Raw genomic sequence first — 16484 nt, forward strand, 5'->3', positions numbered from 1 at the left:
CACACACGGAAAAAGTGCCCTAAGACTCGGGAGAACTGGACACAGGGTGGGTGGTGCTACTCTCTCAGTGCGCATATGTGCAGGCAAGGGCAGAAACTGCACTGACTTTGTAGAAATTTTGTTTTGTCTTTATGTCTTTGATATCTTTGCCTGTGTTGAGTGGGGGTTGTCGTTGTTTTTACATGTGAATGTATTTGATTTTTTCTTTGTTGGTGTTGTTCTTGTTGTTGTTGTGCTTGGTGATTTACTTTGTTCTGAAATTGCCCTACCAGGGCCCAGCTTAAGAGGCACAAGATTCAACATACCCAGAGGCCAACTCCACACCAAACCAGAGTACTATCGGGTTTGACCTACAAGTGACACACCCAGAGAGAATTCCCTACAGGCACAAGAGCCCATAGAGGCCAAACCACATTTAAGTGGTCAACCCTCACGCAGCAGAACACCCTGCAGTGGGCAGAGCCAAGTCTCACAACTCAGTCAGCCTAGGACTTAACCCCACCTACTCACAAGTGAAAAGCAATTAAAGATCTTTAACAGAACAATATACACAACACAAGAGTCACCTTTAGAGCACACGCAGAGGAGAAGAACGAAGTAGTGCAAGTCAAATATAAAGTACACATACTACATAAGATAACTATCAAGAACTAAGAGCTCTAGGGGATCTACCTAATACATCAAAGCAAACACAGAGAGTCAGCCAGAATGGGGAAACAAAGAAACATGTCCCAAATAAAAGAACATAAGAAACCTCCACAACTGGAACCAAATGAAGCAGAGGTAACCAATCTTTCAGAGACAGAGTTCAGAACACTGGTGATAAGAATGTTTAAGGAGCTTAGAGAAGACGTAAAGAAGGATGTAGAAATCATAAGGAACAACCAGTTAGAACTAAAGAACACAATTGCCGAAATTAAGAACTCACTTGAAGGAATTACCAGCAGGTTAGATGAAGCAGAGGATCGAATCAGCGACTTAGAAGACAAGGTAGCAGAGATCACCCAAACAGAACAACAGAAAGAAAAAAGAATAAAAAACAATGAGGATGGCTTAAGAGACCTCTGGGATAACATGAAGCGCGACAACATGCGCATCATAGGAATACCAGAAGGTGAAGAGAGTTAGCAAGGGATTGAGAACATATTTGAAGTAATAATGTCCGAAAACTTCCCCAACCTGATGAAGGAAACCAACATACAAGCCCAGGAAGTGCAGAGAGTTCCAACCAGGATAAACCCAAACAGGTCCACACCAAGACACATTATTGTTAAAATGGCAAAGCTTAAAGACAAAGAGAGAATCCTAAAAGCAGCAAGAGAAAGACAGAGGGTTACATACGAGGAAACTCCCATAAGACTATCAAATGACTTTTCTACAGAAACATTGAAGGCCAGGAGGGAGTGGCAGGAGATACTCAAAGTGATGGAAAACAAAGGCCTACAACCTAGATTGTTTTATCCAGCAAGGCTATCATTTAAAGTTGATGGAGACATAAAGAGCTTTCCAGAAAAAAATAAGCTAAAGGAATTTATTACTACCAAGCCAGCATTGCAAGAAATACTAAAAGGACTTCTGTAAATAGAAGAAAGATCAAAACAACCTACCTACAAATTTAAAAATGGCAATAACTATGTACCTATCAATAATCACTTTAAATGTAAATGGATTAAATGCTCCAATCAAGAGACATAGGGTGGCTGACTGGATAAGAAAGCAAGACCCTTGTATATGCTGTATACAAGAGACTTACCTCAGATCAAAAGACACACACAGGCTGAAAGTGAAGGGTTGAAGTAAGATATTTCATGCAAATGGAAATGAGAAAAAAGCTGGAGTTGCAATACTTATATCTGACAAAATAGAGTATAAAATAAAGAACATATTAAAAGACAAAGATGGGCACTACACAATAATTAAGCGATCGATCCGACAAGAGGACATAACCCTAGTAAACATCCATGCACCCAACATAGGAGCATATAAATATATAAAACAGGTACTGACTGAAATAAAGACGGAGATCACCTGTAACGCTATCATAGTAGGGGACTTCAACATACCTCTGACAACAAGGGACAGGTCTTCCAGACAGAAAATCAATATGGAAACAACAGCCTTAAATGATATATTGGACCACTTGGATTTAATCGATATTTTCAGAACATTTCACCCCAATGCTGCAAAATACACGTTCTTCTCAAGCGCACATGGAACATTTTCCAAGATAGACCATATGTTAGGCCACAAAACAAGTCTTGATAAATTTAAGAAAATTGAAATCATACCAACTGTTTTCTCTGATCACAATGCTATGAAATTAGAAATGAACTACAGGAAAAAAACTGGAAGACACACCAATTCAGGGAGGCTGAATAACTTATTACTAAATAATGAATGGGTCAAGCAAGAGATCAAGGAAGAAATCAAAAGATATCTCGAGAAAAACAAAAATGAAAACACGACGACCCAAAATCTATGGGATGCTGCGAAAGCAGTCCTAAGAGGGAAATTCATAGCTTTGCAGGCCTACCTAAAGAAACAAGAAATATCACTAATCAACAGTTTATCTTCACACTTAAGGGATCTGGAAAAAGAACAGCAAAATAAGCCAAAAGGGAGTACAAGGAAGGAGATAATAAAGATCAGAGCGGAAATAAATGAAATAGAAACCAGAAAAACAATACAAAAGATCAATGAATCCAAGAGTTGGTTCTTAGAGAAGATAAACAAAATCGACAAAACTTTAGCCAGACTCATTAAAAAAAGGACAAAGAGGACTCAAATTAATAAAATCAGAAATGAAAGAGGAGAACTGAAAACGGACACCACAGAAATACAAAAAATTTTAAGAAATTACTATGAGCAACTCTATGCCAACAAATTTGAAAATCTGGAAGAAATAGACAATTTTCTAGAGGCGTACAACCTTCCAAGGCTAACTCAAGAAGAAACAGAAAACCTGAATAGACTGACTACCACCAGGGAAATTGAACCAGTAATCAACAATATCCCAACAAACAAAAGCCCTGGACCAGATGGCTTTACAGGTGAATTTTACAAAACGTTCAAAAAAGAATTATCACCTGTTCTCCTCAAGCTCTTCCAAAAAATCCAGAAGGAGGGAAGATTCCCAAACACGTTTTATGAAGCTACTATCACCCTGAACCCAAAATCAGACAAAGACACCACAAAAAAAGAAAACTACAGGCCGATATCTCTAATGAACATAGAAGCAAAAATCCTCAACGAAATATTACTGAACAGAATTCAGCAATACATTAAAAAGATCATACACCATGATCAAGTGGGATTCACCCCTGGTATGCAAGGGTGGTTCAACATCCGCAAATCAATTAATGTGATACACCACATTAACAAATGAAAAATAAAAATCACATGATCATATCAATAGATGCAGAAAAAGCATTTGATAAAATCCAACAGCCATTTATGATAAAAACCCTTAAGAAAGTGCGAATAGAGGAATCATATCTCAACATAATAAAGGCCATATATGATAAACCCACAGCTAACATCATGCTGAATGGGGAAAAGCTAAAACCATTCCCCCTAAGATCAGGAACAAGGCAGGATTGCCCACTTTCTCCACTTCTATTCAACATAGTGCTGGAAGTTCTAGCCACAGCAATCAGACAAGGAAAAGAAATAAAAGGCATCCAAATCGGTAAGGAGGAAGTAAAATTGTCATTGTATGCAGATGATATGAGAGTATATAGAGAGAACCCTAAAGACTCCATTAAGAAACTATTAGAGCTGATAGATGAATTCAGTAAAGTAGCAGGATACAAAATTAATATCCAGATATCAGTTGCATTTGTACATACCAACAGTGAAACATACAGTGAAACATTTGTACATACCAACAGAAGGAGAAATTAAAAAACAATCCCATTTACAATTTCTCCAAAGACTATAAAATACCTGGGAATAAATTTAACGAAAGAAGTAAAAGATCTGTACTCAGAAAATTATAAGACACTGAAGAAAGAAATGGAAGAAGATACAAATAGATGGAAACACATACCATGTTCATGGATAGGAAGAATTAATATAGTTAAAATGTCCATACTGCCTAAGGCAATATACATATTCAACACAATTCCTACCAAACTACCAATGACGATTTTCACAGAAATAGAGCATATAATCCTAAAATTTATATGGGACCATAAAAGACCCCGTATAGCCTCAGCAATCTTGAGAGATAAGAACAAAGTGGGAGGTATATCAATACCTGACATCAAATTATACTACAAGTTTACAGTAATCAAAACAGCATGGTACTGGCATAAAAACAGACACATAGATCAATGGAACAGAATAGAGAGTCCAGAAATAAATCCATGCCTATATGGCCATTTAATCTACAACAATGGATGCAAGAATGTACGGTGGGGTAAAGACAGTCTATTCAATAAATGGTGCTGGGAAACCTGGACAGACACATGCAAAAAAATGAAGCTGGACCACCTCCTTACACCATATACAAAAATAAATTCAAAATGGCTTAAACTCTTAAATGTAAGATCTGAAACCATAAAATACCTAGAAGAAAATATAGGAAGAAACTTCACAGACATTATCCGGAGTAAGATTTTTACTGATATATCCCATCGCGCGAGGGAAGTAAGAGAAAAAATAAACATGTGGGATTATATCAAACTAAAAAGTTTTTTCACAGCAAAGGAAACCATCAATAAAACAAAAAGGGATCCTACTGAATGGGAAAAGATATTTGCCAATGTTATATCTGATAAGGGATTAATATCACAAATCTATAAAAAAACTCACTCAACTCAACTCCAAAAAAACAAACGACCCAATTAAAAAATGGGCAGAGGACTTGAAGAGACATTTTTCTAAAAAGGACATACAGATGGCAAACAGACATATGAAGAAATGCTCAACCTCACTAACCATCAGATAAATGCAAATAAAAACCACAATAAGATAAGATCTCACCCCAGTCAAAATGGCTATCATCAATAAATCAACAAACAACAAGTGCTGGCGTGGATGTGGAGAAAAGGGAACGCTTGTGCACTGTTGGTGGGATTGCAGATTGGTGCAGCCACTGTGGAAAACAGTATGGCGGTATCTCAAAAATCTGAAAATGGAACTACCCTATGATCCAGTAATTCCACTCCTAGGTATCTATCCGGAGAAATCCAAAACTCCAATTCAAAAATCTTTATGCACTCCTATGTTTATTGCAGCACTATACACAATAGCTAAGACATGGAAACAACTGAAATGCCTATCGGTAGATGACTGGATTAAGAAACTGTGGTACATTTATACAATGGAGTATTATGCAGCCATAAAGAAGAAAGAAATCTTACCATTTGCAACAACATGGATGGACCTAGAGAACATTATGTTAAGTGAAATAAGTCAGACAGAGAAAGACAAATACCAGATAATCTCACTTATACGTGGAATTTAAAGAAAAGAATAAGTGAATGAACTAATCAGAAACAGTTTTGGAGACATAGAGGAAAAACTGAGGGTTGCTAGATGGGAGGAGGGGTGGGTATAAGGGTGAAGGTGAGGGGATTAGAAAATGGTCAGTAACCACAAGATGGCCACAATGTTTTGAAAATTAATTTGGGGAATGTAATCAATAATGTTGTAAAGATTTTGTAGGGTATCCGATGGACACTTGTCCCATTTGGGAGACCACCTCAGGGATGATGTAGATGCCTGATCACTATACTGTACACCTGAAGCTGAAGCTCAACAATAATGAATGCCAACTGTAATTTTATATATGTGTATGTGAGTGTGTGTGTGTGTGTGTGTGTGTGTGTGTGTGTGTGTGTGTACTTACAAGAAGCGGAGTACAGCATTAGGAATAGAGACAGTGGAAATGTAATGGCTGTGTGCGATGTCAGAGGGATAGTGGATGGGGGAGAGGGGTTCACACAGTGTGAGGGATATAAATGATAAACGTCTAAGTATTACTTTGTCTTGTGCACCTGAAACTAATAAAAAAAAAGAAGGTATAAGGATGGTACATTAAAAAAAAAACAATAACTGGGGTAGAGATAATCTCTATAACTTGAGAAAATGTTTAGAATAAAGTTTAATGCTTTACATACAACAACATGTCATTTGTCTTTTTTATATTATTTTCCATAGAATAAGGGCTCATCATTAATCATATGAAATGAAAATTGCTATACATTGTTACTAAAGCAAAACAGACAATAAATTAATATCCACCACTTCTACTTCAATTATTTTCAAGAAATCTTATAAGAACATGAAATGGTGGTCCTTTATGCATTGTGGGTATAGAATTAGGTCATAATTGTGTTACTCACTAGGAGAAAACCTAACTACTTTTGATTATAATTGTTGCAGCAACACAAGGGTTCAGATTTTACTTTTACCTTTCCCCAGAATATCTTAACATGAGCTGTTGCACAATACAATATCTAATTATTTACCAATATCACCTTTTTAGATGTTCTCTACATATTCCAAGCAATATGTTTATGCACTGTTTCCCTAGTTTTATACATTAACCTAAACGAACAATTCTAATACTGCTCTATCCCACCACATCATGCAGTGAAAAAAATCAAATCAGTCTCTATAAATAAGTGATTTTCAAAAAGTAATTAGATTTTGATTTACAGTAAATCCACTTGGGCATCTAGAGGTAGATTATTTAGATAAGACTGTGTTAGATGTTTTGTGTTTTAAAGCATCAAATGGTACATCACTTTTCATGAAATACAAATGTAGAGTCACTGACTTTTTTTTATTAGTTTCAGGTGCACAAAACAATGTAACAGTTAGACATTTACCATTTAAACCCCTCACAAAGTGATAACCCCCCTCACCCAATCTATTACCCCTCTGACATCGCATACAGCTGTTACATTTCCACTGTCTCTATTCCTAATGCTGTACTCCACTTCTTTTAAATATATATATATATATATATATATATATATATATTCACATATATATATATAACTCATATATATATATATATAACTATATATATATAAACTTGTAGTTGACATTCTTTATTATTCAGCTTCAGCTTCAGGTGTACAGCACAGTGATCAGGCATCTACGCTGTGGGGACAGAGTTAGGAGTGCAGTTTCCAGTCTCTCCGCCTCACATAGAAAGGTGCTGGCTCAGGTAGTAAATGGCCATCAACTGTGATTGGATGGCCATCAGCTGTGGCTAGTTGGCCGTCAGCTGTAACCAGTGAGCCATTGGCCACTAATATAACTGTTGTGGCTATGCTAACAGAAAATGGGGGCTAGCAAGAAGATGGTGGCTAGCAAGCGCAGACTGCAGTTAGCACGGCGGAGTGCGGGTTGCAGATTGCAGAGAAGTGGACAGCAGGTTACAGATAGTGTGGCTCCTGCTTCCTGTGTCTCCAACCCAGCCGCCAGCGAGACTACAGTGGTGTGACTCCCCTATCTATGGCTCCGTGGGTGTTCCTTTTTGGCCTCACCGTGTCCTGCGTTCTTACGTGGGGAGCGGGACCAGAGACCCCGCATGATACCCTGTATGACATACACTGTCCCTGAAGTGGTCTCCCTTATAAGACAAGTGTCCATCGGATTCCCTACAAAATCTTTACAACGTTATTGATTATATTCCCCAAACTGACTTTCATATCCCCGTAGAGTCACTGACTTTTGAAGTTACACACAATGCTGTGTGGCTGATGGGACTTCTCCCAAGCAGTCCTTGACATTTGGGCAGTGGAAGGATCCCCTGGGATATGTAGTTTTAGTTCTCAAAGTCAACCTGTTAGTAGAGTCTGACCAAATTATATATATATACTGTGTGTGTGTGTGTGTGTGTGTGTGTGTATATACACACACACACACACACACACAGTATATATATATATATATATATATATATATATATATATATATATATATAACACACACACATATATACATATATGTATACACACACAAATATATGTAGATGTATATATATATACATATATATATATCCCTCTCTTAAGCCCCCTTATGCAGAGCCTGACCATAACCATACAGTTTCTAAGGGGATACAAACACATACCAATAAAAAATAATTCTTCAATTTCAACTTCAAAATGTAATCATAAGTCCTAATGCAACTGGACAATAAGTAAATGTTTAGTCACACTTTCCTCATAACGTTTTTTGTACTTGCCTTTTAATAGCCTCTTTTTGAAAAATCAAAAGTATAAATTCTAAGTCTGGTATAGAATTGGCCTTATTCTTGATCTTGTTAAATTTCCTACTTATTCCCTTTAAAACTCAACAGGTATTTGTCTTGTCACTTGGCTAACTAACTGTCCATATCACCTAATTATACTCTCAGCATTGCTTAGAAGATATTTAAATTTAACACTTTTCTTTTTTAAGTAGAAATTCACTGAAAAAGTTTTACTCCCAACCCCTGCCTCTTTTGACTTCAAAATATTTAGTTGATACTCAAGACCAGTTACGTTTAAGTTTCTGAAAGTGTGATATCAGATTCCATAATCTTCAGTAATGGATTTCCAATAACAACACTTGTAAAAGCTTTCTTCCATGATATTCTTCACTTTATGTAATTTATATTCCACTTGTGAGGGTGATGAGCAGCAGAGGTTTAGTGACCTACTCAAATCACAGGGGCAACAGCCAATAACCCCTATGTCACTCTGAAGCTACTTGCTCTAGCTCAAAGATTAAAATCCTTTCTAAAAACAATTTGTCTTTATCTACTTTTAGTTAGACTGCCTTACACAAGGTAATTTTCTTACTGGGATAAAGGTACATGCTCTGCATTCTAACTAATAGTATATACTGAGCTATTACGACTTTAATTTTCTGGTCTGAAGAATGCTACATACTCTACATGATGTAACAGGCCAATAGAATTATTCTTGGTACTGCTATCAATCAATTAAGAAGTACTTTTCATAATTTTCCAAGTTCATCAGAAAAGCAATTTTGCAATGATTTTAAATTAGTTTCAGAGCCCCGTGAGTGGTGAGTAATTAGTAAATATCAATAAGTAGTCAAAAATAGCATAGGTGTTAGACTCATGGGCTCTGGAATCAGACAAACCTGGGGAGTGTTTTGCTAGCTCTCTGTCATTGTTAGCTCTCTGAGTTTGTTTTCTCCTCTTAAAAACGGGCATAATAAGAGTACTGACTTCACTGAGTTGTCTCTAGAATTAAATGATATAATACATATAAAGTTCTTACCACTATGCCTGGCACATTTTAAGTTCTCAATGAATGCTAGCCCTTATTATTAACAACTAAAACTTACACATTGCTTGCATGAAAAATTAAAGTGAGATAATTTGTCATATTTTTAACATGTTAAGTAATTGTCTATGCTCATCTTCCCTCTAAATCAACTTTGAAATATCACACTGGATAGAATGATTTCTGATATCATACAGCTACTAAATATATATATATTTAGTGTTACAATTTTTTCTAAATTTATTTTATTTAATTTTTCGTTATTTTTCTCAGTTACAGTTGACATTCAATATTATTTTGTACTAGTTTCAGGTATACAGCATAGTGATTAGACATTCAGGTAATTTATGCAGTGATCCCCCTGATTAGTCTAGTACCCACCTGGCACTATACATAGTTGTTGCAACATTGTTGACTATATTTCCTATGCTTCACTTTACATCCCCATGACAACACATATTTTGTAACTACCAATTTGTATTTCTTAATCCCTTCACCTTTTTCACCCAGCTCCCTATTCCCCACTTCTGGCAACCATCAGTTTGTTTTCTGTATCTATGAGACTGTTTCTGTACTGTTACAATTTTAACTTTGAGAAATATGCTGCACTTATGATGAAACAATTGGCTGAGTGGTAGTGGTGAAACAGACAAATTTTTCTCATGTTATAACTGTTCTACTTGTCTTGACTAACTGTTGGAAATCCCCTAAGCAAAAATGTTTGCTTCCACTCCTATTCTTTGATAGGGTCTCATTTCCAGAAAGGACTAAGCCAAAGGGACAGAACTCAAAGAGTAGAGTAGTACTGCCTTCCTGATGAATTTAGAAGATTTATAAAATCATAAAAAGCCACCTTTTAATTATGTTGGTACAGCCACACAAAAATATTTTTCAAGAGAGAGTCAGAGACATAAAAGTTCAATATGTGGAACAAATGCTATTTAAAAATGTGCCCTTGGTTAGGGAATTTTATTTAAAAAAAAACTGAATCATACATGAAAACGGTGCTACTAACCTCCCTACCTCCCCCACTCTCACCTAACTCTCACATGCAGATTATGGATAAAGACAGATTTGCTTGGTTAGGCATTAGCCAGTGTTTTTCTTTCTTTTCAGAAATCATGCAGTCTTAAATGGCAATAATAAATTCCTAATTATATGACAAGATTTTAATGTACTATTAACATTATCTCTGTTCAATGCCTATATACTAAGAGGATGTGTAAACAACACAGTGCTTAGGAGTGGGTTGTGGAGTCAGAAAAACCTGGGTTCTAATCACAATTTTACCATTTGTAGATCCTTAATCTTGAGCAATGTATCTAATGTTTCTGGGTCTTAGAGCTAGCACCTCTAATTACATAAAATAATCCTAATAATATTATAGTACTTACCTCACAGTGTTATTATAATGATTAAACTAATTGAGATAATGTATGTAAAGCACTGGGCACAATGCCTGACATATATGATGCATAAATAAATGTTAGTCTTTACTATTACCAGTCAAATCTTGACTAGTCATGTTAACGAAAGGGTAATAATACAAAAAAAATCTAATGACACTGACACTGAATGCTTTTAAACATACAATCTTAGAATTTGTCATGCTATTTTTTAAACTTGTATTTGATTTTTGTTTGATGTTCTGGCAATCTACAACACTTCAAACAAACTAATAAAGCCAAAATGTGAGGGACTCTGGGCTAGAAAATAATTCCTTTGCTTAGAATTCTCCCCTACTGATCAAGTGTAAAAAGTCAACTTTGCCTCTCATATTACTAAAAACATTCATCACAAATAAGTTGTCCCTCCTCTCTCAATGTACATTTATTTAATTTTGTCTGGATTGGAGGAAGTAATTAAGTACCGGCTTTAAAAGGCCTCCTGGTGGGCTACATAGTAGAACTGAAAGAAAATGTGTGGTCAGATAGCCAGGAACAGATCCTCATTCTGTTTATCAGGAAGAAATGAAATATAACATCCACACTTGATAGTTCAATTAAATCAGAAAATATTCCTGTAAAAGACATACGCTTGATTGCACAATATATATTTTTGAAAAGAATTTATAGATTAACTACAGAGAATCGACCTGTAGTTAATATAGGTCTAATGTAGTAACTATAGAACATTCGACCTGATTGTGTCTGGGTCTTCAATTTTTTTTTTTCCAGGCCAACCAGGGAGGAAATTGACCTTAAGGTTTGTTGATCAAAACCCTTCCTCAAAAGAGTAACTAGTCTTTGAGCTAAAATTGAGTCCATTTATCCTTCTCTCCTACCAGATTGTGAATCTTTTACTAAACTTCAACAATACTTTTGTCTCTACAACAATTTGACTTTTAAATACCTTTTTAAATAACTGTTTCCCAAGCTTCTTTAAGTTGGGCCAAATTATTCCCAAGGCTTTGCCATTGTTGCTGTGGCATTTAGGAAATCAGTCTGACAATCAAATAGGGGGCAAGTTGAAGATACTGATCTTGAGTTCCTGTGTTTGTCATGTAAAAGCTGCCCATTTTCCACTGTTTGAGCATCCAAAAAGCATGTCCAGTCACCTGATGAATAGTTTCTGATTTTGCTCTTCTAAGAATATGAATAGCTTTAAACAGCATTCAAACAAACCTTGGAAGCTATAACAAAGACCACAGGATACATCAAATCAATGTTCGATTTATACAGAAACAGAGCAGCAAAAATACCCTATTACTTAAGATGCAATTACTTGAGAATCATATAGATGAACTGTTGTTCTATACTTATATTATCGGAATGAAGAAAATACTGTGACTAGTGACTCATGCATTGGCTATAATGAGTGTTCGTTTTATTCACTTGTTTTTATAACGTGTGCACTGAATACTACCATAGAGGAAAATTACATATATTTAACGTGCTATATGGACAATCCAAGCTACAACTTTTATGTTTTAGCAGTCATAAAAGAGATCATTTTATATGTTATTCCATAAATAAAATACTCAGAAATGATCTATCTACTATAACCTTAAAATTTCTACACCAAGCACACCTAGAATGCACAGAGGCCATGGAATGGATATCATTATAGAGCTGAGGGAAAGAAGTATGAGAAGAAAACTCCCAAACCAGTTAAAACCAAGCTATCATCACTCTAGCAATTCTGACCAAAGGCCAATGTTGATTTTTGTTCAAAGTTATTGAAATTTATTAAGCTATATATGCTCTGTGCTTACTATTCCTTTTCCATTAAATGTATATTTACAGGGCGTTACAATCTCAAGAAAGAAAAATATGCTGTATACTACTGTGTTACAGTGGGTAAAGACATGACAAGACAACTTAGAAGTTGCACTCCTGCTAAATTGTTTCCATAAAAAGAAACAGTATTAAGACCTAAATTTTTCATACCTTGACCTATAAAAAACCAGTTCCAAATGTGCAGGTCTTTTCTATCTGCATAGCCTTGAGTGAAAAGTCATTTAACCCACTTACTGACATTCACCTTTAGACATACTATCCCTCTTTCACACTAGTTCTTTTTTCTATTCCCCTATATGTATATACCCAGGCAATTCTTCCATTTACAAGATTTATTCCTTTCCATACTTCTCACCTCGTATTGACATTTATCTCCTCACGCCTCCTAGCTATAAAGTATCACTGGGAGGATGTATTTCTTGGTGGTTAAACACGTTTTTTGCATTCAAATAACTTGTATTAGATTCAAGCTCTGTGGCTTACTAGTTGTGTGACCTTGAGAAAGCTGTTTAATCTCTCTGAACCTGTATTTCCTTACTTAAAAATAGAGATAAGCATAGTGCCTAATTCAAAAGACTAGCAATTGTCAAGAAAAAAAATGAGATAGTACCTGACACAATTAAGTGTTTCTACTATCATTATTATGGCTACTATCAAGAAATCCATTACAAAAATCAACATACTTGCTTGCTTTCATTTCTAAACTTTTAAGGAGCCAAGCGCTACTACTCCATATTGGGGCAAAGTTGACTACAAACTTGAAAACATTTTTTTTTTTAATCAGGCTATAAGGGACAGGGCATCTTGAGAAAAGGACAATGTAAGTTAATATTGTCTTGCAATTCTCATATATCCTACCTTGCCTGATAAAACATCTAATATTGGTTGTTTTATGACAACTATTAGGAAGAGTCAGAAAACAGTCAGAGATTACCAACCCCAAACCAAAAGCTGTCTTTTAAATGTTCTTCCAAGAACTACACTTAGTCACTTAGAGAAGTAGCTCACTTTGTGCACTTGTTGGGTTCCCATTACAATGTTTGGAGTAAAATTTCTAAATCATGTCTTGAAAATAATATGGCATCAATTTTAAAGGAAAACCCTAAGTATTGCAAAGTGAAGTGTCCCCATTTATGGTATAAAGGATCTCTTCCTGAAGTACACTCACTTTATACTGTTCTAGCATTCTTTAAAAGTACTGTAAGATAATAATAAAATAAGAATTTTTGATAACTAGTTCATCAGAAGTATAATTACTGCAACAACAGACAAATCTCTAATTACCCATAAGAAAATAAAATTGAAACAAAACACAAGTAGCATAAAGGTTTCCTATTTGTATAGTCTTCAACAATGGAGTCTAAAAATGGACATAATAGGAGACAGCAGCCATGTTTAAGGCTCTTAGAAACTTAAGTCTTAACAAAGGGAGAGGTACAGTTGTTCATACTTGAATACAAATTCTGAAAGGAGTTTATTCTTGAATCTGCTTTTGGGGGAGAGGTAGAAGAGCAAGAAAGCAAAGAATAAATAGCAGTATTGAAACTGCGTATCACCCAAAGTGAAACTAACTTCTTCCTTATCTGTTCAATCTAATTAAGGGTTTAACTAAGGGTATTAAGCTAGTCTTTAAAATTTTACAATCATCATATTGGACTTAAGACTGAGCAATTCAAATATTACTGTGAAATAGCAGATTTAATACAGATGGAAAATAATAAGGCAAGAAGCTCATAAAGTGAGGTTCAAAGGCAATATAAAAAAGTTTCTTTTATGTCAACCTAAACTTGCTCAAAAAATGTAAGGTTAAGTATTTTATTTCAAAACTGTCTAAACACACCCACACGTGATGCCAAGAGAAGACAAAGTTCAAGGTTCAAGGGTCTTGTGATTTCACATAATCTTTAGTTCTACTCCAAACTCTCCTAGGGGGTAAATAAACCAAAGAAAACAAAAACATAGAAAAGTACCTGCTGTAAAGCTCAGAAGAGAGAGGGTTCCTAGATCCCACATCCTAAACCCACACATCTGCTCTTGCCACTGTTGGCTTTTCTCTTAAGTTATGAAAAAGAGATACGATACTTTCATTTATCATGGATATACACTCATCTTTCACCCCAGTTTATCCTTTTGCTACCCACAGCTGCTGAAAAATTGTTATTATAAATTAAGAGCATGTGAGTGGGGGCTGTCCTATCATTTGAAGAGACAGCAAGTCCAGTCTGCCACTGTAAAAGAAGCCACTCCTTAGTTCCATTTCTCAATGTATTTGAAGAGTGAGAAACTGTTAGAAGTAAAATCTTTTGATAGAAAAGAAAAAGTCAAAATAAGGGACAATATGGAAGGGGAAAAAAACAGGTCCTTTGTCATTATTTTTTTTTTAAACCAATAACTTTGTATCATTGTTCCCAACTTTCCCACCCATTTTGTCTTGTTCTAACAGATTCTTTAGGCTGAAGTTAAACACCCTCTCCTACAGACTTGCAAAATAACTCTGATTACAGGAGTCTTACTCTCTGAAAATAATTGCAATGCCTCCGTTGGCCTCCACTCAATCCTCATTAGAGCATGTTTTACATCCTTTGCAGATGTGCACTCCTGCCCCTCACCTCAGTAACTAGAGAACATATGTCAATTGTCGCACTCTTGAAATTCACCAGTGTGTGATTTTACTTGACTAGTAAAGACCCTAAAGACCCTACCTATACCACCATCTCTCATATACCAAAACTCGGTAGCTTTATTTTTCCTTTAAAGAAGAAACCTGGCCCTAATGTCGTAAGGCAAACAAAGCTAAACTCCATGGCAAAATGAAATCGATGCAACAAAGGGAAACAAGGGAAGAAGGGCGGTGGGTGGGAGTGTCTTCTGAAAGAGAAGCTGCCTGACGAACTTCTGCAATTTAACGTTTCTGCAGCTGCAGAAGACTGGTATGTAGGAAAACAACAAAGGTGGGCTCCCCACCCTCCTTACCGCGGTAGAGCCAGAGGAAGATGCAATATACACACGGATCACCATCCTGGGAACAGTGGCTGCGGTTGTTTGAGTCCTGCAAATGGCTGGAGAGCAGCTGCAGCAAAGGCTGGAATTGAGCTAGGGGCCCAACAGAGGTTGGAAGAGAAGGGTGGGGGAAGGTGGAAAGGGAACTCGCCAGAGCTCCGCCTCCTCCCTGGGCTGCTTTCACTGGGCTTGGAGTACGGCCTTTGCAGCCCCAAATCCCGGAAGGCACAGGGGCGTTTGCATCATTTCTAATTTTTTTTAATAGGGAATCTCGAATAGCACCGCGAGATCTATTGAAACATTTCTTTTTGACTATTCCCTCCCCGAGAAGAGGGAGAAGAGAAAGAAACAGAAAAGGGGAGCATTAAATTAAATTAAATTAAATTAAATTAGAATGAAGGACATTTTCCCACGGAGATTAAAAGTTCTGCGTATGACTTCCTGCTCGGAATTGTGTGCAAATAAGAAGACAGATCTTCCTTGAAAGAGGAAGCTTTATGTTAGCTACAGACACTAGTAAGAAAGCCCATGCTCTCAAAACCTTGTATATTTTAAGACTCCTGTTTGTTATGTAGTGATTGTTCTGATGTTAGCTGGTGGCAGGAAGTGGGCAATGAAGGACTGAGGGATGCCACAGAGGTTTTAAAAGTTACAGGTTTCCATAAACCCAGAAACGGCAACATTAGGTTTTGTTTTTTGTTTTGTTTTTTTGTTGTTGTTTTGAGTTTTGCTTTTTGTTAAGATAGGGAATCCTGCTTCTGTGAGAATTCGCAGGAGGACTGATTGGCAAACTCAAGAATGGAGGAAGAAATCGCAAACAAAAAAGAAATTTTGAAAATACAATGTAAGAAAGTGAATTATTTTTGTTTTGTTTTGTATTGTTTGCTTTTTAACTGACTGAATTTGGATCTTATGTTGCAGGAGATGCTGAAATGGTGAACAGAGAAAGCAAATGATTATTTGTAGCTCTAGGGAAAACCAGCAAACA

At 36.1% G+C, this 16484-nt stretch overlaps 1 protein-coding gene across 1 annotated transcript in view; it reads right to left on the reverse strand.

Moving 5' to 3' along the window:
• SH3BGRL (SH3 domain binding glutamate rich protein like) overlaps positions 1-15719 on the reverse strand; it is a 133011-nt gene extending 117292 nt beyond the window's left edge. The window contains exon 1 of the mRNA XM_033118814.1: positions 15470-15719. Within this exon, the coding sequence (XP_032974705.1) occupies positions 15470-15514 (45 nt within the window). The 5' untranslated portion in view covers positions 15515-15719. The remainder of the gene's footprint in view (positions 1-15469) is intronic.
• Between the last annotated feature and the right edge of the window lie 765 nt (positions 15720-16484).

Source organism: Rhinolophus ferrumequinum, chromosome X (assembly GCF_004115265.2).
Source record: "Rhinolophus ferrumequinum isolate MPI-CBG mRhiFer1 chromosome X, mRhiFer1_v1.p, whole genome shotgun sequence".
NCBI lineage: Eukaryota > Metazoa > Chordata > Mammalia > Chiroptera > Rhinolophidae > Rhinolophus > Rhinolophus ferrumequinum.